This window comes from Pan paniscus, chromosome 20, assembly GCF_029289425.2.
Source record: "Pan paniscus chromosome 20, NHGRI_mPanPan1-v2.0_pri, whole genome shotgun sequence".
Classification (NCBI taxonomy): Eukaryota; Metazoa; Chordata; class Mammalia; order Primates; family Hominidae; genus Pan; species Pan paniscus.
The window spans coordinates 25,255,369-25,282,246 of record NC_073269.2 but is presented as its reverse complement, the minus strand read 5'-3'; the positions used below and the strand labels follow the sequence as shown (position 1 = coordinate 25,282,246).

Genomic DNA, 26,878 nt, shown 5'->3' with positions numbered 1-26,878 from the left:
GTTTTTGTATTTTTAGTAGATACAGGGTTTCACCATGTTGGCCAGGCTGGTCTCAAATTCTCACCTAATGTGGTTTTCCCACCTTGGCCCCCTAGTGTGTTGGGATTCCAGGAATGAGCGACTAAGCTTGACCTGTACAACTTATTGGGAATTTTTTAAATTACCTCATATACATTTTATGGTTGCTTTAAAAATTTTATAACTTTTTGATGGGATCACGTTGCTCTAATATTTTGTATTTATTGTAATCTTTGAGATTTTTACATTAACAAAATGCTACCTGTTACAATCTTTATAATATAGCTGTGTCCTGGCATAGTCTGAAATCAATTGTCCTAACTAGAGATTCTGGGAATCTCAGCTCACTGTAACCTCCACCTCCCAGGTTCAAGCAGTTCTCTGCCTCAGCCTTCTGAGTAGCTGGGATTACAGGTGCCCCATCACCACACCCAGCTAATTTTTTGTAATTTTAGTACAGATTGAATTTCATCATCTTTGCCAAGATGGTCTTGAACTCCTGACCTTCTGATCCACCCATGTCAGCCTCCCAACGTGCTGGGACTACAGGCATGTGTCACCCCAGCCAGTCAACAATTTACTTTTAAAGGCACAATGTTATACTGGAGAGCAAAACCAGCTGTGTTGTGTATAAGTAACAGACTTTTCTATTTCTTCTATTTGGCCATTTGCATTGTGCTCACCTGGGGCCCTTCACAACTTATTTATAAGTTTTTTACAAATGTATTTTGATCAGTATGTTTTTGTTAAGTTCATATGTCCAGGAAGAAATTACAGCTTGTGGTATTTTCCTGTGTCATCTTGCTTATGTAGTTTGTATAAAACTATACAAACTACATATATTTATTTATATTTATCTGAGTCTACCAATTGAAGTAATGTGTTTTTATTGTTTCTTTCAGTAATGTGTTCTCATTTTGCCCAAGACCTTTGGCCAGAGCAGAGCATAAAAGATTCTTTCCAAAAAGTGGTACTGAGAAGATATGAAAAATGTGAACATGGCAATTTACAGTTAAAAAAAGGATGTATAAGTGTGGATGAGTGTAAGGTGCACAAAGAAGGTTATAATGAACTTAACCAATGTTTGATAACTACCCCAAGAAAAATATGTCAATGTGATAAATATGTGAAAGTCCTTCATCAATTTTCAAATTCAAATGGACAAAAGAGAGGACATACTGGGAAAAAGCCTTCCAAATATATAGAATGTGGCAAAGCTTTTAAGCAGTTCTCAACTCTTACTACACATAAGAAAATTCATACTGGAGGGAAACCCTACAAATGTGAAGAATGTGGCAAAGCCTTTAACCACTCTTGTAGCCTTACTAGACATAAGAAAATTCATACTGGAGAGAAACCCTACAAATGTGAAGAATGTGGCAAAGCCTTTAAGCACTCCTCCACTCTTACTACACATAAGAGAAATCATACTGGAGAGAAACCCTACAAGTGTGATAAATGTGGCAAAGCCTTTATGTCATCCTCAACCCTTAGTAAACATGAGATAATTCATACGGAAAAGAAACCCTACAAATGTGAAGAATGTGGCAAAGCCTTCAACCGGTCCTCAACCCTTACTACACATAAGATAATTCATACTGGAGAGAAACCCTACAAATGTGAAGAATGTGACAAAGCCTTTAAGTACTCCTATACCCTTACTACACATAAAAGAATTCATACTGAAGACAAACCCTACAAATGTGAAGAATGTGGCAAAGCCTTTAAGTACTCCTCTACCCTTACTACACATAAGAGAATTCACACTGGAGAGAAACCCTACAAATGTGAAGAATGTGGCAAAGCCTTCAAGCGGTCTTCAGACCTTACTACGCATAAGATAATTCATACTGGAGAGAAACCCTACAAATGTGAAGAATGTGGCAAAGCTTTTAAGTACTCCTCTAACCTTACTACACATAAGAAAATTCATACTGGAGAGAGACCCTACAAATGTGAAGAATGTGGCAAAGCCTTCAACCAGTCCTCAATCCTTACTACACATAGGAGAATTCATACTGGAGAGAAATTCTACAAATGTGAAGAATGTGGCAAAGCTTTTAAGTGCTCCTCTAACCTTACTACACATAAGAAAATTCATACTGGAGAGAGACCCTACAAATGTGAAGAATGTGGCAAAGCCTTCAACCAGTCCTCAATCCTTACTACACATAAGAGAATTCATACTGGAGAGAAATTCTACAAATGTGAAGAATGTGGCAAAGCCTTCAAGCGGTCCTCACGCCTTACTACACATAAGATAATTCATACTGGAGAGAAATTCTACAAATGTGAAGAATGTGACAAAGCTTTTAAGCATTTCTCTAACCTTACTGCACATAAGAAAATTCATACTGGAAAAAAACCCTACAGATGTGAAGAATGTGGCAAAGCCTTTAAGCACTCCTCTAAACTTACTACACATAAGAGATTTCATACTGGAGACAAACCCTACAGATGTGAATAATGTGGTAAAGCTTTTCACCTATCCTCACACCTTACTGCACATAAGATAATTCATACTGGAGAGAAACCGTGTGAATGTGAGGAATGGGGAAAATCCTTTAACCAGCCCTCAATTTCTAACTATGAGAATTGATATGAAATATAAACCCTACAAATATAAAGAATGTGACAAATTTTTTAAGGAACTTCTCAACCTTTATTACACATAATTCGTACTGGAAAGAAACCCTACAAGTGTGAAGAATGTGGCAAAGCATATAACAAGTTCTGTCTTTTTCTTTTTTTTTTTTTTTGAGATGGAGTTTCAACTCTTGTCACCCAGGCTGGTGTGCAGTAGCACAATCTCGGCTCACTGCAACCTCTGCCTTCTGGGTTCAATCCATTCTCCTGCCTCAACCTCCCAAGTAAGGGGGATTACAGGTGCCCACCCCCATGCCCTGCTAACTTTTGTATTTTTAGTAGAGACAAGGTTACACCATGTTTGTCAGGCTGGTATCCAACCCCTGACCTCACATGATCCACCCACCTTAGCCTCCTAAAGTGTTGCAATTACAGGCATGAGCCACCATGCCTGGCCACAAGTTCTTAATTCTTAAGAGACATGGTGATAATTCATTCTGAAGAGGAACTCTACAAACCTGAAAGATGTGACAGTGCTTTTATCAACACCTCCATCCTTTCTATACATAAAAAATTTATACTAGTGTGAAACCCTAGAAATATATAAAATGTGAAACAGCTTTTATATGGTTGCCACATTTGATAGTAAGATATTTCATACTGGCAAAATTCCTACAAGCATGAAGAATGTGGCAAAACCTTTAATAAATGTCTACACCTTATTTTGCAGGAAAGCTATTATCCTTGAGAAAAATTGTACAAATATAAAGAATATGGAAAACCCATTAATGCCTACTCACATCTTACTCAACATAAGAAGGCTCATAGTTAATGAAAGCATTAAAAGTGCAATTACTGTCAAAAAATCTTTCAGAAAATATAAGCCTTTAAAATGAAGAGAGTATTTATTCTGAAGACAACCATTACAAATATACAGGAAGTTTATTACACACATTTTGTACTACAGGAAAATCCTGAAGCAGTTGCTCAAGCTTTGCTCAACATCAGAGAACTTATATTGGAGAAGAGTCCTGCAAATCTAATGAATTTGGAAACACTTTAAAAAAAAAAAACTACAGCTTAGAAAACAGTAGAGTTTATACTAAAATATATTTTTGCAGATGCAGTAAACATGAAAAAATATTTAATTCAAAATTGTACGTAAATATCAGAATTTACAGAATAACTAAGGCACTGACACTTCAGACATTACATTAAATAAGAGTGTTGAGTATATAAATGAATTCACAACTAAAGTTGTTAAATTTGTATATAAATTTGTATAAATTAGTATATAACTTTAAAAGGAGATTTTTTGAAGCTTTGAAATTACATTGAAAGTATATTTGTTTCCTTGAAAACAATTTTTTTGAAAAGTGAATGATGTAATACAGCTTTCAAATTATGCTGTTACTTTATTATATTCACGTGAAAGTATGTGATCAATTGTTGCTGCATCAGAGATATTAGAGATTCTTTATTAGTTGGGCATTCTTTATGACCTTTTCTATAAAAGAGTAAGGACATTAAAATGTAAGATGCATGATGAAAATATAAGTGGAGAGGCTCATTGTAGTTAATCTATATTAAGTAATGTTTAAGGTAGGTGTTCAGAGTAATACTTTTCTACATTATACTGAGAGAAAGAAATTATAAATTAAAGTATATCAATTGTATTTTACTAATTTTACTGTTATGTAATAAAATGCAATATATTTAAAAATTGTTAGATTATGTGTGCACTTAACTTATATTTTATTTACTTATTTAACTTTTCTTTTGAGATGGAGTCTTGCTCTGTCACCCAGGCTGGAGAGCAGCAGTGCAATCTCAGCACAATGACTGCAACCTCCGCCTCCCAAGTTCAAGAAATTCTGTTGCCTCAGTCTCCCGAGTAGTGCGGACTACAGGTGCGTGACACCACGCCTGGCTAATTTTTATATTTTTAATAGACACAGGGTTTCCCCATATTGGTCAGGCTAGTCTCAAACTCCTGAGCTCAAGCGATCCACCCACCTCGGGCTCTCAAAGTGTTGGGATTATAGGTGTGAGCCAATATGTCCAGCCTAATTTTATTTTATTTTTTACCATCTTAAAACTATTGTGCATTTAATGAAGCATTATTATGCCACTAACTTTAACCTATCCGGCCTTACTCAATGGTGTAAGCAAAAGATGGAAGAAGTATACTATTTGGTATATAGTGGAATGTCATCACTAGTAATCACTTTGCCAGTAGTTTTAAACTGCAAATGAAGAATATTGTTCCCTTCAGTTAAATTTTTAATCTTTTTTCTTAATTTATTATTACTATTTGTGAGTATATAGTATGTGTATATATGTCTTATAGAGAATATTTTGATTCAGGCATACAATATGTAGTAATTACATTAGGGTAAATAAGGTATCTATCACCTCTAGCATTTATCCTTTCTATTCCAAACAGTGTAATTATACACTTTTAGTTACTTTTAAATGTCCAATTAAATTGTAATTGACTACAGGGTGATTTTTATGGTCATAATAAAAATTATACAGAAATATAAATAGAATATGGGCTGGACGCAGTGGCTCATGCCTGTAATCCCAGCACTTCAGTAGGCGACGTCGGGCAGATCATGAGGTCAGGAGTTCAAGACCAGCCTGACCAACATTATGAAACTCTCTCTCTACTAAAACTACAAAAATTAGTTGGGCACGGTGGTGCACCCGTATTCCTAGCTACTCGGGAAGCTGAGGCAGGAGAATGGCTTGAACCTGGGAGGTGGAGGTTTCAGTGAGCTGAGATAGCACCACTGCACTCCAGCCTGGGTGACAGAGGGACACTCCATCTCAAAAAGAAAGAAGCCAGGGACAGTGGCTCACACCTGTAATCCCAGCACTTTGGGAGGCCCAGGCAGGTGGATCATGAGGTCAGGAGATCAAGACCATCCTGGCTAACACGTTGAAACCCTGTCTCTACTAAAAATAAATTAGCTGGGCGTGGTGGTGGGCGCCTGTAGTCCCAGCTACTCCAGAGGCTGAGGCGGGAGAATGGTGTAACCCAGGAGGCGGAGGTTGCAGTGAGCCGAGATCGTGCCACTGCACTCCAGCCTGGGCAACAGAGCAAGACTCCGTCACAAAAAAAAAAAAAGAAAAAATACGGCCATGTGCAGTGTCTCACGCCTGTTATCCCAGCAATTTCGGAGGCTGAGGCAGGTGGGTTGCCTGAGCTCAGGAGTTCAAGACCAGCCTCGCCAATGTGGTGAAACCCTGTCTCTACTAAAAATAGAAAAATTAGCCAGTCATGGTGGCGCACACCTGGAGGCTGAGGTAGGAGAATCACTTGAACTTGGGAGGTGGAGATTGCAGTGAGCCAAGATTGCGCTGCTGCACTCCAGCCTGGGTGACAGAGTGATGAGACTCCTCAAAAGAAAAAAAATTACATTTCTGAGTCCTGAAAATTTATTAATAAATATTTGTTATATAGTTTCTTTGAACATGTGGTCTCTGTGCCTGCAAACGTAAAGACTTTTAATTTTCATAGAGTGAAATATACACATATTCCTCTGAAGATAAACCTTAGGTGTAAGAAAATTTTGAAGTGATTGTGTTTGGTGAATATGCATTTGTACATATTTTCAGAAGAAAACACAATTATTGGAACAAAATAAGTTTTTAGGTGATTAATGGAAAACTAAACACCTTGAATATGCTGAAAGCAAATGCATACTTTCTGCTTTGTATTGAATTTATTAATATAAAATTTTATGGCTTATGGCTCGGATTCTCCCCAGAATCTGTGTATTAAAGCACAGGCAACTTTGTCTCCAGAAATAACACTCTTGAGTACAACAATAAAAGCCCTCTTCAAACACAGACAAAAAATTATTTTTAACGCTTATTTTAATAAAAATTTAACCAAAATTGAATAATTGGGTACATTTTTATTGTTCTATGTGTGTGTGAATGTATAAAATGACACATAAAGGAATAATAATTTAAGCCAGAAAATAAGATGTTAGTTAATATTTGTAATGAATAAAACTGGAAAGTAGTTATTATTTGCAGATGACATTTTTGTTTATGTAGATAACAAAAGCAGTAGAAAGACTATTTTAAAAGTTTATTCAGGTGGGTAGGCAACATTGTAAGATAATACCCTGGATTCCCAGTCTGTTGCACACCTGCTGTGTAATACTCTCGAGTGTAAAAAAGTGTGTGACTGGTGGGACATCACTCATGAAATTAGGTTACTCATCTGTTGACTTTGTGTTTACCAAAATGGAGATTATCCTGATTGTGCTAAACTTAATCAGAAGTGCTTTTAAGAGAAAGAGACACATCATAGAAAACACCCCTGCTGGCCTGAAAGTAAGTAACTTCTAGGTGAGCCATGTTGTAAGCTGCTTATGGTGGCCACATGGCAGGAAACGTATTTGTATATTGTCATCATTTCTACCTTCTGCATGTTGCTTCCAGTAGGGAGAATAAGAGGATCCTATGGCAGAGGGAAAAAAAGGGAATCTCATTCATGCAAGAAATAATCACCTCTCACCTGGGATAGCTTCAGAAAAACAGGAGACCACAACAGGTCCACATTAATGAAAGGAAAAAGGTAACCTGGGTAAAAGTGCTCTCTGGCATTATGGAACTACATTTAGTAAGCTGTAGTGAATGATCAGCCTCTGGGATACCAATAGTCTACCAACAAGGCTGAACTCATTCTAATTCAATCAGCATGTCTGCACCATTCTGGCAACCTAGTTTTATACTATTCATTACAGAAATACCATGAAGACCAGTGGGTAATGTCCTAGAATTGAACTTACTTCAAATCATACCTAATTGTTTTCATATTTGAAAAACCTTAAAAACAATGAATTCATAATTCTATTGTAAATGATTTTACTATACTGTAATAAATGATTAAGCTGTAAACAATATGAATACTTCTTGAAAGCATAATTAGTTATGTAGACAGTTTCTTTTAGATTAACATGATAAAACAATTAGAGAAAATATTCCAAATGGGATAAAATTAATCAAAACCACATATTTTCAATGACTTGGCTTAATTATCATGCTTTTGGAAATGGCCAGATGACTAACAAGAAATAAAAACAAGATTTTGACTTCGCTCATTGTTTTTGACCTTTTGAAGTCTAAAATCCTGGCTAAAGTATTCAAAGGGAGTATTTTATAGTTGGCTTCCTTGGGTTTCCAATGCAATAAAGAATTTTGATAGGAAAATGCACACTATATACACATTGCTCTTCTCTGATTTGCTTTAATGCTGAAAAATTGAAGATTGTAAATTAGTCTCAATTTAGAGTAAATTAACAAGATTTGTTTTTCAAAAAAAGCAAATGTATAAAATTAATAGGTAACAGACACCATTAGCTGCTCAAAAATAGTATGACTAAATTCAGTAAGTAGCCATGCAAATATCAGCCCAATTAAATGAAGACCCTCATAGGTGCATGTGGAAAGCATTGCTGTGCAGTGTGGTGCCTCCACTCGGCATTTTCTTCTGCATCTTTACAGAGATACCGATTTCTCCTGAGTGACTCAGGATGCATACTGGGAACTGAGAATGCTGTGTTCAGTGTGATTACTGAAAACGTGGTTAATACACTTCTTCCATATGATAATAAAATGTTATAAATCTTATTCTGCCTCAAAAAAGCTTTTAGTTAAAGATCATCTGTAGTACTCAATTTAGCTTAATGGAAACTGTCAGTACTCCATATAATTCAGACACTTAAATGTCAGTGAAATCCCATAAAACATATTTGAATAAGATAAAGTCTTCTTAGCTAACAATTTTATATTACAGGTAAATTTAGAAAAAAATAGAAAAACAGTACTTTTATTGCAGTAAACTGAGGAATTAAGAGACCAATACGGAGTACAGGAGGATTTTTTTATTTTAGGTGTGCACCAGCTCAGAGGATTCACATCCAAAAGCTGAGCATTGAACAAAGACAGAGTGGGGTTTTTATAAGCGGCCTTTCAGAAGCAAAACAAAAGCAGTTAATCATACAATGACAGGTCATGTAATCTATAGTATAAAATAACTTGTGACCTAGCCAGTGGCATTGTAGCTGCATTAGAAGGAAAACAAGAACTGGTGAAATACAGACATTTGTAAAACATAATCCTGCTTAAGAAGCCTGGGAAAAGAGTAACAGTAAAATAACTTGTCTTTCTCTTTTTTTTTTTTTTCTTCCTTTAACCTTGCTCTGGAAGGGAGGGGGGTGTCTGGAGTCCGTTCCCTTGGCCTTGGCTATACAGACAGCGTTATCTTCTAACTGTCCTTGAAGTGAGCTGCTAGGCAGAGGAAAACGTGTTCTTTTATTTTTAACCCTTGTCTTGGCACATTCTGGGCCTTAGCTTTTACTTTTCTTGGAGTGAATAATTGTACTACTTATTATTTTTAAATGCCTGCCTCAGTTTCCCCTTTCTGATGCCTTTTATGAAAGAAGTTTAATAGAAGTCATCACTATTACTTAGTTCTGCCTGAAGAGACAAGTTTTCTTCTTTAGACAAAGCTTGATATTTACACAGAGTCATGAGCTGTGTGGTAGTTTGCCTAGCTACTATTTCCTCTATAGTTGATTGAATGCTTCTAACAAGCAGAGGTAAGACACAAGGGAGTATTAGGCAGTTCCTAGTATGGCCAGAACCACCCTTATTAAAATCTTGAACCCTGTGAAAAATGAAAACCAGCCTCCAAAGAGAGAATCTGGGGACCACCCTTTCCAAGTTTGAACTGGAATATGGGCTAATTTTCTCATTCTTGCAGTTATTTCCGTAATTGCTTTTCCATTGTCATCAATTTCCAGGCAACAATTAGTTAGACTGAACTTTCCTCATACTCCTCCTTCCTGGGCTAGGAGGTAATCTAAAGCTAATCTGTTCTGATAGTTAGCATTTCTCATTTTTGTGGTTTGCTGGGCCAGTAAATCTAATGCATTTGCTCTTTCATTCGTGATGATTTCAAGTACTGCCTGCAACCTTATGATGTGGTTAAGCATGTAAATAGGAGTGCAGTATCCCCGTGACCCATCTTGTGCCCAGGTAGCTGGCCCATAGTATTGAATTATTCTTTCAGGGGACTTCCCTATCTTCCCAATCTCCTATTTTTTATATATTTTTTATGGCTGCATCTCTTTTGTTTCTTCTTCTAACTTCATCATAGACAGGATACCCTAAAGTTTTCCCCTATTGCAGTGGGAGTGGGAAGAAAGATGGTCTAATTGTTCCAAGCACACAGCCCCCTGTCCATTTAGCTGGCAACTGTCAATATGCTTGAGGCCCACAGATCCAGTAAAGACCGGGGGTGCTTGCCAAGTATTTGGAGCTGCAAGTTGATAGCAAGTGTAATTTAGAGAAGAGATATGGGAGAACGAATTTGGATGATGTGCTTTGTAGTCATCTCTGTCCCACCACAAAGTTTTCCTTAATGGTTCATTATAATATTGCTGTCCTAAGCAGGTTTGTTCTTCTACTGGGTCTGGAAAATCCTTTCCCCAGCAAGTAACACAGTATCTCCCAATAATAGAAGTTGTTAAGAGCCAAACGCTTGAACCTGTGGGCATCTCTTTGGGAAAAGAGTCAGTCAGAGTAAAGTTATCTTGAGACATTAACTCTTTTACTTCCCAAGGCCATTGATCTCCCATGTTAGTCCCTCCACAAACATAACATGAGGAAACGCCTAGGCTGCTGGCAATGTTTTCAGCCAGCTGAGCAAATAGGTTTTTGCCTAAAGGAGGAGGCTCTGGTAACTTCTGGTTTATATGCCCAAAAAATGACTTAAAGACTCAGAATTGCTGCTGGGCTGACTGCTTGGTTTGAGTCCTCTTTAGAATATACAAAGTTATTTTAGTTTTTTGACCATAGCTTTGTAATGCAATGGAGTAACCTGTAGTCCATATAGGAAGATCTGGCTTTAAGATAGTAAGACTTACAGGATTGCAAGTGCTTGTCTTACAATCCAGTTTTGCTGGTACTTTGATGAGCAAGATTGGCTTTGACCTCGGTGATGATCAGTCAGTGAACTGCATTGTACAGTTCCAGCAAGCTATTGCTAGGGCCTTGGAAGGACAAACAGAGGGTGCACACACAATTTTGTACTGGCAGTTTGTATAGTACTCTGTAGGACCAGAGACTGTGAGATAGTTTGGGCTCATAGATGTTAACTGACAAATATCAAAGTATATGCATATAGCTCCAGGAAGAGAGGCTTGGGTTTGACCTATAAGACTTCTTTCCTTTGACTCAGTATGAATCTCCAACCAAGTCCCAGGTAAAGACTTAGGGTCACAGCATATATAAGGCTGACCATTTCTTGGGTCACAAATTGAATAGGTGGTCTGATTATAAGTACAAGTTCCTAATCGAGTCCCTGTACACTCATAAGTATAGTACAATAGGGTTCTAGTTATACTGTTCCCTAATCAAGTAGTATGTGTACAGTGGAGACACCCTTCTATAGGTGTTTATTCTAGAATGGTTAAGAGGAGTAACAACAACAAAACAATGTACAGCATATTCATATCCAGCAAGGGCAAAAGAGGTCCTCACCTGGGAAAAAGGTTGAGCACAGGGACAGAACAACAGTAAAACAGTTAGTATACAGTAAAACTACTAGTCCTAAGATTTCTAACTGCATTTACTTGCTTGATGAGTCCTCAAGCTTTGGCCGTGCATAGACTAGTCAGCTTCCGGTGTGTGACTAGAGCAGGGCTTGTTGTTTCCTCAAGCTTCAGCCGTGTGTAGACTGGTCAGCCTCCGGAGTGACCAGAGCAGGGCTGTTGTCCTCAGCAGCAGCTTGGTCTCGCCTCAGGATCAGCCAGGTTGGATGATCTGGGTCCTGCTGGCTGGTTCACTTGTCCTGAGCTGCCGGTTTTAGCCGACTGTGGTGGATCCAAGACACAATACCTGAAACTTTAACAGCAGTGGGAGTGGACAAGATTACAGTAGAGGGCCCATCCTATTTGAGTCCTAGAGAAATTAGATTCTACTTTTTAACCTAAACAGTCACCAGATTTAAAGGGGTGTCAGGCTTATAGGCATTTTCATGTACCTAATTCTAAACACTTTGTATGGCTATTCCTAAAGCCTGCATCTCTTTCTTAAGGTTAATTCCCCTACTTACTGGAGGGCACCTTTAATTTGACCTATGATTTGGGGGTGCCCGACTGAACACAATCTTATTGGGCAAATACCCAATTTGTTTGGTGGGGGTGCACCTGACTTGGAGGAGGATCATATGCAAACACCTGATTCTATCTCAAATGAATTTCCTGGCAATATTTCTTCAGTAGCTATTTGAGTGTCTGGTTCATGCATTCCACCTTTTCCTGAAATTCGCAGCTAATAGGCTGTATGTAACTTCCATTTTATTTTTAACAGTCTTGTTAAATCTTGCACTATTTCAGCTAGAAATGCCAGTCCATTGTCTGACTTTAAAGTTAGAGACAGTCCGGCCGGGCGCGGTGGCTCACGCCTGTAATCCCAGCACTTTGGGAGGCCAAGGTGGGCGGATCACGAGGTCAGGAGATCGAGACCATCCTGGCTAACATGGTGAAACCCCGTCTCTACTAAAAATACAAAAAATTAGCCGGGCGTGGTGGCGGGCGCCTGTAGTCCCAGCTACTCGGGAGGCTGAGGCAGGAGAATGGCGTGAACCCGGGAGGCGGAGCTTGCAGTGAGCGGAGATCGCGCCACTGCACTCCAGCCTGGGCGACAGAGCGAGACTCCGTCTCAAAAAAAAAAAAAAAAAAAAGTTAGAGACAGTCCAAACCTGGGGATAATGCCTTTAACTTCTAATGTGACCATGGGCTCCTGGAAGCCTAGTGAGAAGGTGCCAGATCTGTCTTAGTCTTTACATCCTTCAGCTCCTGGCAGCCCAATCAGATCAGTATTTGGTTCCTCAAAGGTGCGGCAGCCCTTGACCGATGGCCTCTTTGTCTCGCTGCCTTAGCCATTTCCCTTATTGCCTTCTGAACATTCATCTTTCCAGGGTCCTTTCTTTTTGCTTCTCACACATTAATCTCTTTCCAGCCTTGTCCGGCTCTTGAATTTCTGCCTAACTTGACTTCTTCCATGTCTGCGTCCATGTCCAAGTCCTCTCACATTGCTAATCTCTCTTCCTATAAGAGCTGTTGCCAACAGACTGGCCTTTTTCTTAAGCTTTCAATTTACTTTCCTTTTTCCTTCCTGAGTTCTCCTGCTTCTGCAGCCAGCGGTGGGTCTGGGCAAGAGTACGGACCCTACCGACACGCTTGCTGTCTGTCTCTCCTGTTTCTTTCTGATTTCCCTTTTACTTTCTTCTTTCCCTTCTCACACTCTTTCTCCTTACCTTCTCCTTCGCTCTTCTCCCAGTGCCAGTCCCCACCCTCGTCTCTTTCCAGATAGAGCCGGGCTGGGGAGAGGGAGTTAACCCTTGGAATGCCTAGCTGCCACACTTGTTGCTTTTGCATATTGTTCCCTGGTCACAGTTAACATACACCTTGGCCACTTTTATAGACTGGGTGGTATTCATGCCTGCAGCTTCCGCTTGATGTCACCCTGGGCTTGACTTACAAATGCTGTATTCACCACAGGCTGATTTTCAGCAACCTCAGTGTTAAATGAGGTATAAAGGCAGAATGCTTCACAGAGTCTTTTATAAAACTAACTTGGGCTCTTGTCAGCTCCCTGAAGCATTTCTGAAATCTTCCTTATATTAATTGCTTTCCTTCCACGGCCCTGCAGAAGTGCCTCTCGGTGCCTCTGCAAACGCTGAAGCTGAGTTGCATCCTCCGGGTCCCAGCTGGGGTCTTGGTCTGGGAACTGACCCTGACCGTATGCCTGAGCATTCACTATGTCTGTTGGTGCATGGGCTTCTAGCCAGCGGAGAGCCACCTGTGTCATCCTCTGGCACTCTTTAATGTTAAACAACATTAGGAAAAGCTGCCTGCAATCTGGCCAGGTTGTATTGTGTGTCAGAAAGAGGAATTGCATCAGATCTATAAGAACTTGAGGCTTCTCCATGTTGGACAGTGTATGGTGTTTTCAGTTTAGTAGATCAGTAATTGAAAAGGGCTGATAGATGTAAGTCCATTGCCCCCCTCTGGATGTGGCCCTGGTCATCATAATAGATAGGTCCTATCTTCTCCCTGAGAGGCATTTGCACAGCTTGAGCATGGCCAGATCTGAAATGGCCCACTTGACTGTCTTGACTTCCTTCCCTAGCCTCTCAAGGGCCTGATCCTCCCCTTCGAGGAAAGACCTGGGGCATGTTAGCTCCTGAATCTTGTTCCTGAGGGGCTGTTGGCCTCGGTAAAGGGGGGTAGGCTGGGACATATGGAGGAAGAACTTCTGTTTCCTCTGGCAGCTCCTGCAAAACTGGCTTCTCTTGCTTTCTCTGGGACTCCCCATTTAACTCTGTATCTGCCAGTGAAGCTGCTCTTACTTTCACTTTTGGCTTTTTTTGCAATAAGCCATTAAACAGGGCTGGATCTATGCTGGTTTTGTCTATATTATATTTAACCACGAGTCAATATAAAGGAATTTCATCTGGGTACACTGGCAGTCCTCCACCCCCTGTCACCACCCTAAATACATGGCCAATTTTTCCCTGTCTATAGTTCGTTTGCTCCGCCATCCAACACCAAAAGAGGGCCATTCTAATTCACAGAAAGTTCTCAACCTCTGAGGGGTTTAACTTAACTCTATAATCTATAATCTTAACTCTATAATCTTAATCTTAACTCTATAACCCCTGCAAAACCTTTCTTAAGGTTCTGTAACATGCACGCCAAGTTTTGATGTTTTGATGACTTTCCTCGCATTCCTCCCTTTACGACGCAGCACATTCACTCTTGCACACTCACTCTTCCTCTCATTTTAGCCGACTACACTGTCTCTTACTACAGGAGTTTTCAGATGCTGCTTGGCTTTGGAGAAGTCCTTATTCCCGCTACAACTCTGAGCTGTAGGGCAGTTTCTATTAGCTGTATGTAGATTGCCACTAGTCTTAGTCGACCCCACACTTTCTTGGAGCACACAGTCCACGCTGAGAGATCTGTGACTCCCCACTTCCCAGGTGATGAGCCTAATTAGTCCCCTCCATTCACATACTTTCACACATTTTCAGTTCCCATGTTCATAACTGGGGTGGTGAGCCACTCCCACCCCCTCTAGTTTCACAGTTGGTGTGGCGAGCCACTCTTGCCCCCTCTAGTTCCCAGTTGGGGTGGTGAGCCTCTGTCACCACCTCCAGTTTCCTAGGCAACTTAGCGAGCCACTTTCATGTCCTGTGTCAGCGGGTTGTGAGTTTCATCTGAATCGATGAGCCACTCCCATTGCCCTGAGCCCCTCTGGGTCCGATTATTTGGCACACCCCAGGAGGTGATCAGGCTCCCCTTCTGTCCAAGGGACAGGTCCTGCCTTGGGCCCCCAAAACCTTACCGTGCTTCCTGAAGCACGCCGTTTCTGAAATTGTCCTGTAGCTCCTCTTTAGGTTCTATTGCACTGCTGGGTAGGGGGCACTGGGTGAAAAGAGAGCTGATCTCCCCTCCGGGCTGAAGTTCTCCCAGTGGCACCTGGGGTCACAGGTTTCCCGAGGTGCACGCTCCAGTCCCCAGAGGCAAAGGAGACAGTAAGCCTGCCCTCTCTGGTCCCTTCATGGTCACCAAAAATGTTATGGTAAATTGAGGAATGAAGAAACCAATACGGAGTACCGAAGGGCTTGTTTATTTTAGTTATGCACCGGCTCAGAGGATTCACATCCAAAAGCTGAGCATTGAACAAAGACAGAGTGGGGTTTTTAGAAGCAGCATTCCAGAAGCAAAAGAATAGCAGTTAATCATACAGTGACAGGTCACGTAATCTATAGCATAATATAACTTGTGACCTAGCCGGTGGCCTTGTAGCTGCATTAGAAGAAAAACAAGAACTGGCTAAATACAGACATTTGTAAAACATAATCATGCTTAAGAAGCCTGGGAAAAGAGTAATAGTAAAAGAACCTATCTTTCTCTTTGTTTTTTCCTTCAACCTTGCTCTGGAAGGGAGGTGGATGTCTGGAGCCCATTCCTTTGGCCTTGGCTATTCAGACAGTATTATCTTCTAACTGTCCTTGAAGTGAGCTGCTAGGCAGAGGCAAACTTGTTCTTTTCTTTTTAACTCTTGCCTTACCACATTGTGGGCCTTAGCTTTTACTTTTCTTGGGGTGAACAAATGCAGTACCTATTATTTTTAAACTTCTGCCTCACTTTAAGCCAAATAACAGTGTTTGACACGTGAGTCGCCCCCAAACAAGTGCTCTTCATGATCATTGTTAAAGCAGCAATAGCAACATGTGCTTTCCTGGGACCTGCTGGCCTGTTTTCCACTGATATACAGTGGAGAAGGGATTGAAATAGCAAAGGAGGGTGATATAAATTGAATACCTATATGAAATACAATTTTAAATGAAAAACAGCATTTGATGTTGTACAACTCTAAGTGAGACTATTAGTGCGAGATCATATTTTTACTTGTATTGACAAAATAACCATTCACAATATTCTTATTTAGAATAATATTCCATTTCTCTTGTATATTTGCTAGCTTTTGATCAAATATTTTGGGAACTCAATAGAAATTAACAAAATGAATCTTTATTTTACCCCAAGAATTACTGATGCATATGCTTGTTTTTCTTAAAATTCATTAGCTTTTTATGAAAGATTTATACTTTATTTTCAGTGTGTTGTTTATTGCTTAGAAGTGGCTGTCCTGCCAGAAAACTGCTATTCTCAGCTATACCCACATTGACTAATAGTGAGTGGAAATGAAGTGGGTAAAAAGCAAATTGTCTTCTCTGTATCTTTTTTCACCCTTTGACTGGAGAACAGAGGGATGCAGAAAATGAAAGAATATATAATCCCTGAAAGATCATGAAGAAGCTCTCTTAACCAGACCAAAAACACAGTAGGGGGATTTTTTTTTTTTCTCATTATTGTATTCTCTGCTTCTATGAGTTAAAATTTTTTTTTTTTTTTTTTTTTTGAGATGGAGTCTCACTCTGGACCAGGCTGGAGTGCAGTGGCCTGATCTCGGCTTACTGCTACCTCCACCTCCCAGATTCAAGCAATTCTCTTGCCTCAGCCTCCTGAGTAGCTGGGATTACAGGTGCATACCACCACACCTGGCTAATTTTTGTATTTTTAGTAGAGACAGGGTTTCACCATGTTGGTCAGGCTGGTCTCAAATACCTGACCTTGTGATTTGCCCACTTTGGCCTCCCAAAGTGCTGAAATTACATGCGTGAGCCACTGTGCCTGGCGAGTTTAAATTTTTTTCACACTTTACATAGATGTTGGATTATGTGGGCTGGGCACAGTGGCTCATGCCTGTAATCCCACCACTTTGGGGGGCCGAGGTGGGTGGAGCACTTGAGGTCAGGAGTTTGAGACCAGCCTGGCCAATATGGCAAAACCCTGTCTCTACTAAAAATATAAAAATTAACCGGACATGGTGGTGGGCACCTGTAATCGCAGGTACTGGGGAGGCTGAGGCAGGAAAATCTCTTGAACCCAGGAGACAGAGGTTGCAGTGAGCCAAGATGGTGCCTCTGCACCATTGCCTGCCTGGGCAACAAGAGGGAAACTCCATCTCTTTTCTGTGCTGGCTTATTTTACTTAGCATATCATTCAGGTTCATGAATGTTGTTGCAAATAACAAGACTTCCTTATTTTTAAGGGCTGAATAAAATTGCACTGTGTACGTATACCACATTTTCTTTCTCCATTTACCTGTTGATGCACATTTAGGTTGATTCCATACCTTAGCTATTGTGAGTAATCCACTTCCTTCCCTTTTGTTTATTTTTTTTATTTTGTTTTGTTTGAGAAGGAGTCTCATTCTGTCACTCAAGCTGGAGTGCAGTGCAGCAATCTTGGCTCACTGCAACATCCACCTCCTGGGTTCAAGTGATTCCAGTGCCTCAGCCTCCCAAGTAGCTGAGATTACAGGTGTGCACCACCACACTTGACTAATTTTTGTATTTTTAGTAGAGGCAGGCTTTCACCATGTTGAGCAGGCTGTCTTTCATTTGTTTGTATATTTCTTTCTTCCTTTCCTTTTTTATTTCTAGAAGCATTTTAATTTTAAAATATAAATTATGAAAGTTAAAAACCTCCATTTCTCTGTCTTTGATTACTATTATGGCTGATGAAAAAATAAGTTTTTTTGAAATTTCCTGGATAAACGTTATTACTTCATTATTAACATAATGAGATAATATAGAAATTAAAATGAACATTTGTTAGTAAAACAGCAATTATCTAGCTCCTGGTAGTCATTTAATCCCTCACCTAGTCTTTAGAACTTCTATCAAGACAAGAACTCTATTTTTTTCCAAGAGTGTGTGATGCAAAATCACAGTCTTATCTTTTTGTCTTTGTGGCAGGAGTCGGGTATTTATGGTAATAAAAAAGAAGTCTAGATCTTTTTAGTAGACAGATGGTGATGATGGAAGCAAATATAATGGTACATGGTACTTGGCTACATTTCAAATGGGTGATAGTGAACATTCACTGAAGTGTCACAGGTGGCTCTTATATTCCAGGTCAAATCTTTGTGAGGAAGGCTCAGCCCACTTGTGTCAAGCATTTCTGGCAGTTCCTAGATACATGAAAAAACCTCACTGCACTTGTCTAATGAGACCAGAATTAAAAACACCCAGGTGCCAGGTTATTAAAAACATTTTTACCCTTATGGAAAAAAATGTGATGTGGCATGTGCTTTGGTTTGAATAAATCTTCACTGAGCTAAGTAGCTGATTGGATTAACCTAACCTGTAGGAAAAGAAAATGGAAATCACCTCTGAACAAGTTTATTTTATAGGCTTCTTTCTGTACATAGAGATATAAAATACGTGGCTAGATAAACATATACACACAAATTGAGTCACATGGGTATGTCTACGTAATGTTAATTTGTGCATAGGTCCCGCAAAAAAAAGCCTCAGAAATAAAGTAGGTCAGATGAGATCTCCATAGCTGAGGTAAATTAAATAAGCAAATTAGCAGAACCTGGGTGATTCCAATCAGCCAATTTGCATAGGCCAGGTGATTCCAACCAGCCAAGTAGCTCAGCCCAGGGCAAACCAATCATACAAATATTTGAATAGTGATTGTGGCTTTATTAAGGCAGGCCCCAAATGGTGGATGTGAACAGAACACGCACACTCTGAGGAGACATGCAGGGCGCTGAAATACTAACCTGGACAGATGAGTTACATGGCTTTATTCTCAGTTTATTTCTGCGGCTTTGCCCTTGAAGATAAAGCTTTGTTGATATTTACATAAACAACATTGTATGGCTATGTTCTATTTAGCATGTTATTTACGTTATTTAGCAAGAGAAAAAAAGTGATTCTACATCAGCATCTTTAGTGCATGTTAGAAGATTAAAAATGTCTTTTGGGGAACGTGTTTTGTATACATAAATATTTAGATAGAAATATAGAATTCTCTATGTGTTTGTCTTCTTATGTATATTTATATCTAGATGTATCAATCTTTGTATTGATATGCATTACTATGAATAGTAAGATAAAAAGTAACTTCCCCCCAGGCGCGGTGGTTCACGCCTATAATCCCAGCATTTTGGGAGGTGGAGGAGGGCAGATCACCTGCGGTCAGGAGTTCGAGACCAGCCTGGCCAACATGGTGAAACCTCATCTCTACTAAAAATACAAAAATTAGCCAGGCAGGGTGGTGGGTGAAGGAACCCCAGTTACCTGGGGGGCTGAGGTGAGAGAATCGCTTGTACCCGGGAGGCAGAGGTTGCAGTGAGCTGAGATTGCACCACTGCACTCCAGCCTGGGTGACACAGTGCGACTCCATCTCAAGAAACAAAAACAAAAACAAAAACAAAACGAAAAAAAGTAACTTCCATACATGTATAAGTTTATCTGCCCTATAAACAATATCACAAATATTACACAAATAAAAATATGTTCTAACATACATCCTGCCACATTTAACATATATGAAAAAAGCATTTTTTGTTGTTTCTTGCTTCTGGGAGATAATGCACTAAGGGGCCAGGTGCGATGGCTTGCGTCTGTAATCCCAGCACTTTGGGAAGCTAAGGCGGGTGGATCACCTGAAATCAAGAGTTAGAGACCAGCCTGACCACCATGGTGAAACCCCATCTCTGTTTAAAATACAAAATTAGCCAGGCATGGTGGTGCATGCCTGTAATCCCAGCTACTCAGGAGGCTGAGACAGGAGAATCTCTTGAACCCGGGAGGCGGAGGTTGTGGTGAGCCAAGATCATGCGATTACACTCCAGCCTGGGCCAAATGAGGGAAACTCCATCTCAAAAAAAAAAAAAAAAAAAAAATTGCACTAAGGCAATGGAAGTCGTTCATTGCCGTGTCAATGTTGATCCTTCTGTTTCTGTTACACATGGGGCCAAAGTTGAACTAGACTCAGTCCAAAGTTTCTCACCAAAATTTGAGAATGTTTATTTTTTCTCATTAAGACTTTCATCAAGACAGGGGTTCTCATTTATTTCCACGAGTGTGCAATGTGAAAGTACACTCTTGCCCTTTTGTCTTTATGGCTAAAATAGGGTCTTTATCATAATGGAAAGCCTAGGTTTCTTATTAGAAGATAGATTATGATACTGAAAGCAAATATAATGGTACATGTTACCTGGCTGCATTTGATAATGACACTGCACTGAAGCACCAAAGGTTGTTCTTATTGGTCAGGCCAGAGCTTGTGAAAAAAAATTAGGCCTACTGGCATGTCTGAAGATTCCTAGCTGGATGGACAGAACCACATGGGCTATTTTGATTAGACTCTGAATTTAAAACACCTTGGTGCCCAGTAATGAGGACATTTTCACATTTAGCACAACGTGATTTGGTGGTGGATTGGATTTGATAAAACTTCACTGAGCTAATGGCTGATTGGATTTACCCGGCCTGAATGGACAATAAAGTAAAAATCACCTCTAACCTACTCTTCTTTGGCAGTCTTTTTTATACATATAGATATATATATAAGATAGGTAGCTAGATAAACATATACATGGAAAATGGGTAACATAGGTATACCAATGTAATTTCTATTATTGCTTATGTCCTGTAGAGAAGCCACAGAATAAGTAGGTCAGAGGTCGTTTTTCTTCCCAACTTCTGCAGCCCAGATGAGTTTAATGAGCCACTTAGATCAGCTTAGATGGATATAAGTCAATTAACTAACTTGGGAAAGTGAAGACATCCAGGCAGGACCCAAATGGCAAATGTATCACATGAGCATACAGTGAGAAAGGAAGCAGGGCCCTGAAAATGCTAAGCTGGAACTGAAGTCTTAAATGGCTTTACCAAAAACTTACTTCCCAGGCCATGCACCTAAACGTGAAGCTTTATTGATGTTTAAACATAACATTGTATGGCTGTGTTCCAGTCTGAGACGCTATGGATCCATATAGTTGAGAGTAAGTTTATATCTGCATCCTCAGTGTAGGCTGGGGAATTTAAAATGTTCATTGATTAATATGTTTTGTATACGTAAATATCTACATAGGCAAACTCATATAATTCTATATGTGTGTGTTTATCTGTCTACCCATGTATATCTACATACAGATCTAACTATCACTTTTTCCATATGCATACAGAATAAAGGTATAAGAGGTCAAAGGATAAATGGGTGTTTGTACTTATAGCAATGTAAAGAAAAACTTCAATAAATGCAAAATCTTATTTGCCCTTTGAATTTTATCCGTAAGAGCACACAAGTGGAGGTATGCTCTGACCTGCATCTTGCTGCATTTAATGCTTTCAAAGAAACAATTGGTTTTTGTTGCTCACATCTGTTAGCAAAAATGTACTAAGGCCATGAGAGTCATTTATTGCCAAGTCAAAAATGGCCTTTTTAATTCTGGTGAATGTGAAAACATGGATAAACTAGCCTCAGCTTGAAGGCCTTAACACAAATTTGCAAATGAGAAATAATTCTTTTTAAAGCTTCCCTCAAATTTAGGGCTTTTGTTTTCAAATACATGACATAGAAATAGAATCTTTTTTTTTTTTTTTTCCCAGATGAAGCTGGGTGTGGTGGTGGGTGCCTGTAATCCCAGATACTGGGGAGGCTGAGGCAGGAGAATCACTTGAACCTGGGAGGCGGAGGTTGCGGTGAGCAGGGATGGAGCCATTGCACTCCAACCTGGGCAACAGAGTGAGACTCCGTCAAAAAAGCAAAACAAAACAAACTCACAAATGAAAAGTAAATCAGAGGTTATGTCCCTACTCATGCTCCTCAAGATAGATGAATACAATTTCATCAGGCAAATTTAATAAGCCAATGAGCTCAAGCTAGGTGTTTTCAAATAGCCAATTAGCTGAGCCCAGGTGATTCCCATTAGCCAAATAGCTCAGCCCAAGTGATTCCATTTACCCAATTAGCTCAGCCTAGGCAATTCCAATCAGTAAATTTGCTCAGCCCAGGTGATTACATTTTGCCAATCGACTCAACCCAGGTGATTCCAATCAGTAAATTAGCTCAGCCCAGGTGATTTCAAACAGCCAATTAGTTCAGCCTTAACAATTCCAGTCAGTCAATGAGATCAGCCCTGGTGAATCTAATTTGCCAATTAACTCAGCCTCGGCGATTCTAAACAGAAAGCTCAGCTCATGTGATTTTAATCAGGAAATCAGCTAGGTTCTAGAGAATCCAATCAGCCAGTTAGTTGAACCTTGTGATTCCAGTCAATTAGCTCAGTTCAGAAGTATCTAATTAACCAATTAGCTCATGTTAGTTGATTCCAATAAGGCAATTAGTTCTGCCCAGGTGGATCAAATCAGCCAATAATCTAGTGACTGTAGATTCATTAAGTCAGACTGGTGGATGTAAAAAGCACTTTTCTACACTGAGAAGAAAAGCAGTGCCCAGACATACTAATCTGGTCATAAAGCATTACATTGCTGTATTGTCAGCTTATTTCAAAGACCTTGCCTTTGAAAGTGAAGTATTGTTTATGTTTCTGTAAACATCATTGTATATGGCTATGTTCCATTTGGGGCTCCTACTGTGCCATAAAGTAGACTAGTAAGTCTACATCTGCATTCTTAGTATATACTAAGGTATTAAAAATGTAATTTGTGGAACATCTTGTATATTAATAAACATTTACATAATTGTACTTATATAATTCTGTACGTGCATGTTTATCTGTCTACCTATGTCCAGATGTATCCATCTTTGTATCTATATTCATAAAAAGTGAAGATGTAGAAGGTGAAAATGTTGATCATTATTGATATCAACAGTAATATACAAAGATAATTCCATAGATGTATAAAATTTTCTGCACTATGAAATATACCTAGAATACTACCCAAATGGATGTATACTATTACCTAAATCCATCGGCATTTAACTTATATAAAGTAAGCATTGTTATTTTGGTTTTTTGATTATTTTTTAAAACGGAGTCTCACCCTGTCGCCAGGCTGGAGTGCAGTGGCACGAGGATCTCGGCTCATTGCAACCTCCACCTCCCAAGTTCAAGCGACTCTCCTGCCTCAGCCTCCCAAGTAGCTAGGACTACAGGCACCTGCCACTACGCCCGGCTAATTTTTGTACTTTTAGTAGAGATGGGGTATTACCACGTTGGCCACGCTGGTCTGGAACCCCTGACCTCGGGTCATCAGCCCACCTCGGCCTTCCAAAGTGCTGGGGTTACAAGCGTGAGCCACCGCGCCTGGCCAGAAAATTTCTTCTGTAGATTTAGAAACAGATATGAGACATATATGTAGGAAAACACATATAAAAACTAAGGCTTATATACATAAGTCTAATTAATGTCTATTTGTGAGTATGTCTTGAAAAAAAGCCCCAAAAGAAAAGTATGTAAGAGGTCATTACCTTACTCATTCTCCTCAAGACACAGTCAATGAACTCAGCCCATGTGATTCTAGTAGGCCAGTTAGCTCAGCCCAGGTGATTCCAATCAGCCAATTAAATGAGCCCAAGTGATACCAATTAGTCAATTTTATCAGTAAAGGTGAATCCAATTAGCTAATTAGATTAGCCCAAGGTGATTCCAATTCACCAATTAAATGAGCCCAAGTGATACCAGTTAGCCAATTTTATCAGTAAAGATGAATCTAATTAGCCAATTAGATTAGCCCAAGGTGATTCCAATCAGCCAATTTTCTTAGCCTAGGTAGATCCAATCAAACAGTTATCTAAATAGTGACTATAGGTTTATCAAAGCAGGCCCAAACTAGTGGGTGTGAAGGGCACATACATACATTGAGAAGAAATGCAGGGCCCTGAAGTGCCAACCTGAACAGCATGAAAAACATGGCTTTGCTGTCAGCTTATTTCTGAGGCCTGTGCTACTGAAGGTGAAGGGTTTTGTTCATGTTTATAAAAACAATATTGTATGGCTATGCTCCATTCTGAAATGCTACTGAGCAAAAGAGATTGAAAGTAATTATATGTCTGTATAATTTGTATATGCCAAGTGATTAAAAATGGTCTATTGGGGAACTTTTTTGTATACATAAATATTTACCTAGACATACTCATATAGTCCTGTATGTAAGTTTTAAAAATCTGTTTACCTGGCCAGCTGCAGTGGCTCATGCCTGTAATCCCAGCACTTTGGGAGGCTGAGGCGGATGGATCATGAGGTCAGGAGTTCGAGACCAGCCTGACCAATATGGTGAAACCCCGTCTCTACTAAAAATACAAAAATTAGCTGGGCATAGTGGTGCATCCCTGTAGTCCCAGCAGGAGAATCGCTTGAACCCAGGAGGCAGAGGTTGCGGTGAACTGAGATTGCACCACTGCACTCCAGTGTGGGCAACAGAGCGAGACTCCATCCCCCTCCCCTCAAGAAAAGTAACTTCTATACATGTATAAATATATTTGCCCTGTAAACTAGATCTACAAGGGTACACTATAGAGGTATGCACTGACATACATCCTGCTGCATTTAACATATACGAAGGAAGCATTGGTCTTTATTGCTCACTTTTGGAAAATGAACATGCACTAACCAATGGAAGTCATTCACTGCCATGTCAAGGTTAATCCATCCCTTCATGTTGGACATATGGCTGGAGATCAACCAGCCCCAGTCCTAAGGTTCTCATCTAAATTGTAAAATGTTTATTTTTTTTCTCATCAGGGCTTTCTTTAAGACATGTGATCTAGTTTATTTTTATGAGTATGTAATGTAAAAGTACAATTGGTATTTTCGTCTTTGTGACTGAAGTAGTGTCTTTATGGTAATGGGAAGAAAGTCTAGCACTCTTTCTCGAAGACAGGCAATCATACTGAAAGTAAATGTGATTGTACATGGTAGCAGGCTGCATTTCAACCAGATCATAGTGAACATTCACAAAAGTGCCAATGGTGGCTTTTATTGGCCAGTTCAAAACTTCTTCCTGAGTAAGGATAGTCTTACTGATGTCAGGCATTCCTGCTTTTTCAACTGGTTGAACAGAAGCCCACTAGGCTGATTTATTGAGATTCAGAAATAAAAAGACCTGGGGGCCAGGTAAGAAGGACATTTTCACATTTATGAAAGAAAAAAGTGTGGCAAAGTTTTGGCTTGGATTTTATAAATCTTCACTGTGCTAATCAGCTGATTGGATTTATGTAGCCTGGAAGTAAAGAAAATAGAAATTACCTTTTACCAAGTTTACTTCAATGCCTTTTTTTCTGTAAATATAAATATGGATATAAGATAGGTTGATAGATAAACATGTACACAAAGAATGAGTCACATATGTATGTATAGGTAAAGGTTATTTTTGCATATGTCCCATTTAGGACAAAGGTCATCTTCATTTCTACCCCTGCATCCCAGATAAATTAAATAAGCAAATTAGCTCAGCCTGTGTGATTGCAAAAATCCAATTAGTTCAGCTCAGGTAAATATAATCAACTGATTAGCTAAACTGGAAAAGTGTAGACATCAAGGCAGGCTCAAAATAATGGATGTGAATAATACAGGCATACTCTGAGAAGAAAAGTAAGGACCTAAAATGCTAAGCTGGACATAAAGCCTTACATCCCACTACCAAAATATTTATTCACAGGCCATGATCATAAACATGAAGTTTGTTCATGTTTATATATAACACTTTATGGCTGTGTTCCAGTCTGAGATGGTATAAAGCCATATAGGTGAAAAGTAAGTCTTCATCTATGTCCTTAGGTTAGGGTGGAAAATTAGAAATGTCTATTGATGAACATCTTTTGTATGCATAAATATTTACATATACAAACTAATATAATCCTGTATGAGTGTGTTTATGTACTTACATATATCTATATCCAGATCTATCTATAATTCTGTTAATATTCATACAGAATAAAGATGTAGCAAGTCAAAGTATAAGTGAGCAGTGGCTCATGCCAGTAATCCCAGTGCTTTGGGAGGCCAAGGCAGGTGGATGGTGAGGTCAAAAGATCGAGACCATCCTGGCCAACATGATGAAATTTCGTCTCTACTAAAAACAAAAATCAGCTGGGCATGGTGGTGCATGCCTGTAGTCTTAGCTACTCGGGAGGCTGAGGCAGGAGAATCGCTTGAACCCGGAAGGTGGAGGTTGCAGTGAGCCCAGATTGAGCCACTGCACTCCAGACTGGTGACAGAGCGAGACTCCATCAAAAAAAAAAAAAAAAAAAAAAAGGAATAAAGGGCATACAAATTGGTAAAGAGGAAGTCAAACTGTCACTTCTTGTTGATGATATAACTGTATACCTAGAAAACCCTAAAGACTTATTCAAAAAGCTCCTAGATTTGAGAAATAAATTTAGTAAACCTTCAGGATACAAAATCAATGTACACAAATCAATATCACTGCTATACACCAAGTGACTGAGCTGAGAATCAAGTCAAGAACTCAAACCCTTTACACCAGCTGCAGAAAAAATATACTTAGGAATATACTTAACCAAAGAGGTGAAAGACCTCTACAAGGAGTACTACAAAACAATGCTGAAAGAAATCAAAGATGATACAAACAAATGGAAACACATCCCATGCTCATGGATGAGTAGAGTCAATATTGTGAAAATGATCATAGTGCCAGAAGCAATCTACAAATTTATGCCGTTCTCGTCAAAATACCACCATCATTCCTCACAGAATTAGAAAAAACAATCCTAAAATTCATACAGAAAAATAAAAGATCCCGCATAGCCAAAACAAGACTAAGCAAAAAGAACAAATCTGGAGACATCACATTATCTGATTTCAAACTATGCTAGAA

At 39.4% G+C, this 26,878-nt stretch overlaps 1 protein-coding gene and 1 pseudogene across 2 annotated transcripts in view; one reads left to right on the top strand and one right to left on the bottom strand.

The window, feature by feature from the left end:
- The window catches only part of LOC100984763 (zinc finger protein 626), a 39,361-nt gene extending 35,034 nt beyond the window's left edge, over positions 1-4,327 (top strand). For both annotated transcript variants that reach the window (XM_034944141.3, XM_063600057.1), the window contains one exon: positions 921-4,327. In XM_034944141.3, coding sequence (XP_034800032.1) covers positions 921-2,485 — 1,565 coding nt within the window. In that variant the 3' untranslated portion in view covers positions 2,486-4,327. The remainder of the gene's footprint in view (positions 1-920) is intronic.
- Positions 1-26,878, bottom strand: part of LOC103783577 (zinc finger protein 93-like) — a 200,027-nt pseudogene that overhangs the window by 70,590 nt on the left and 102,559 nt on the right.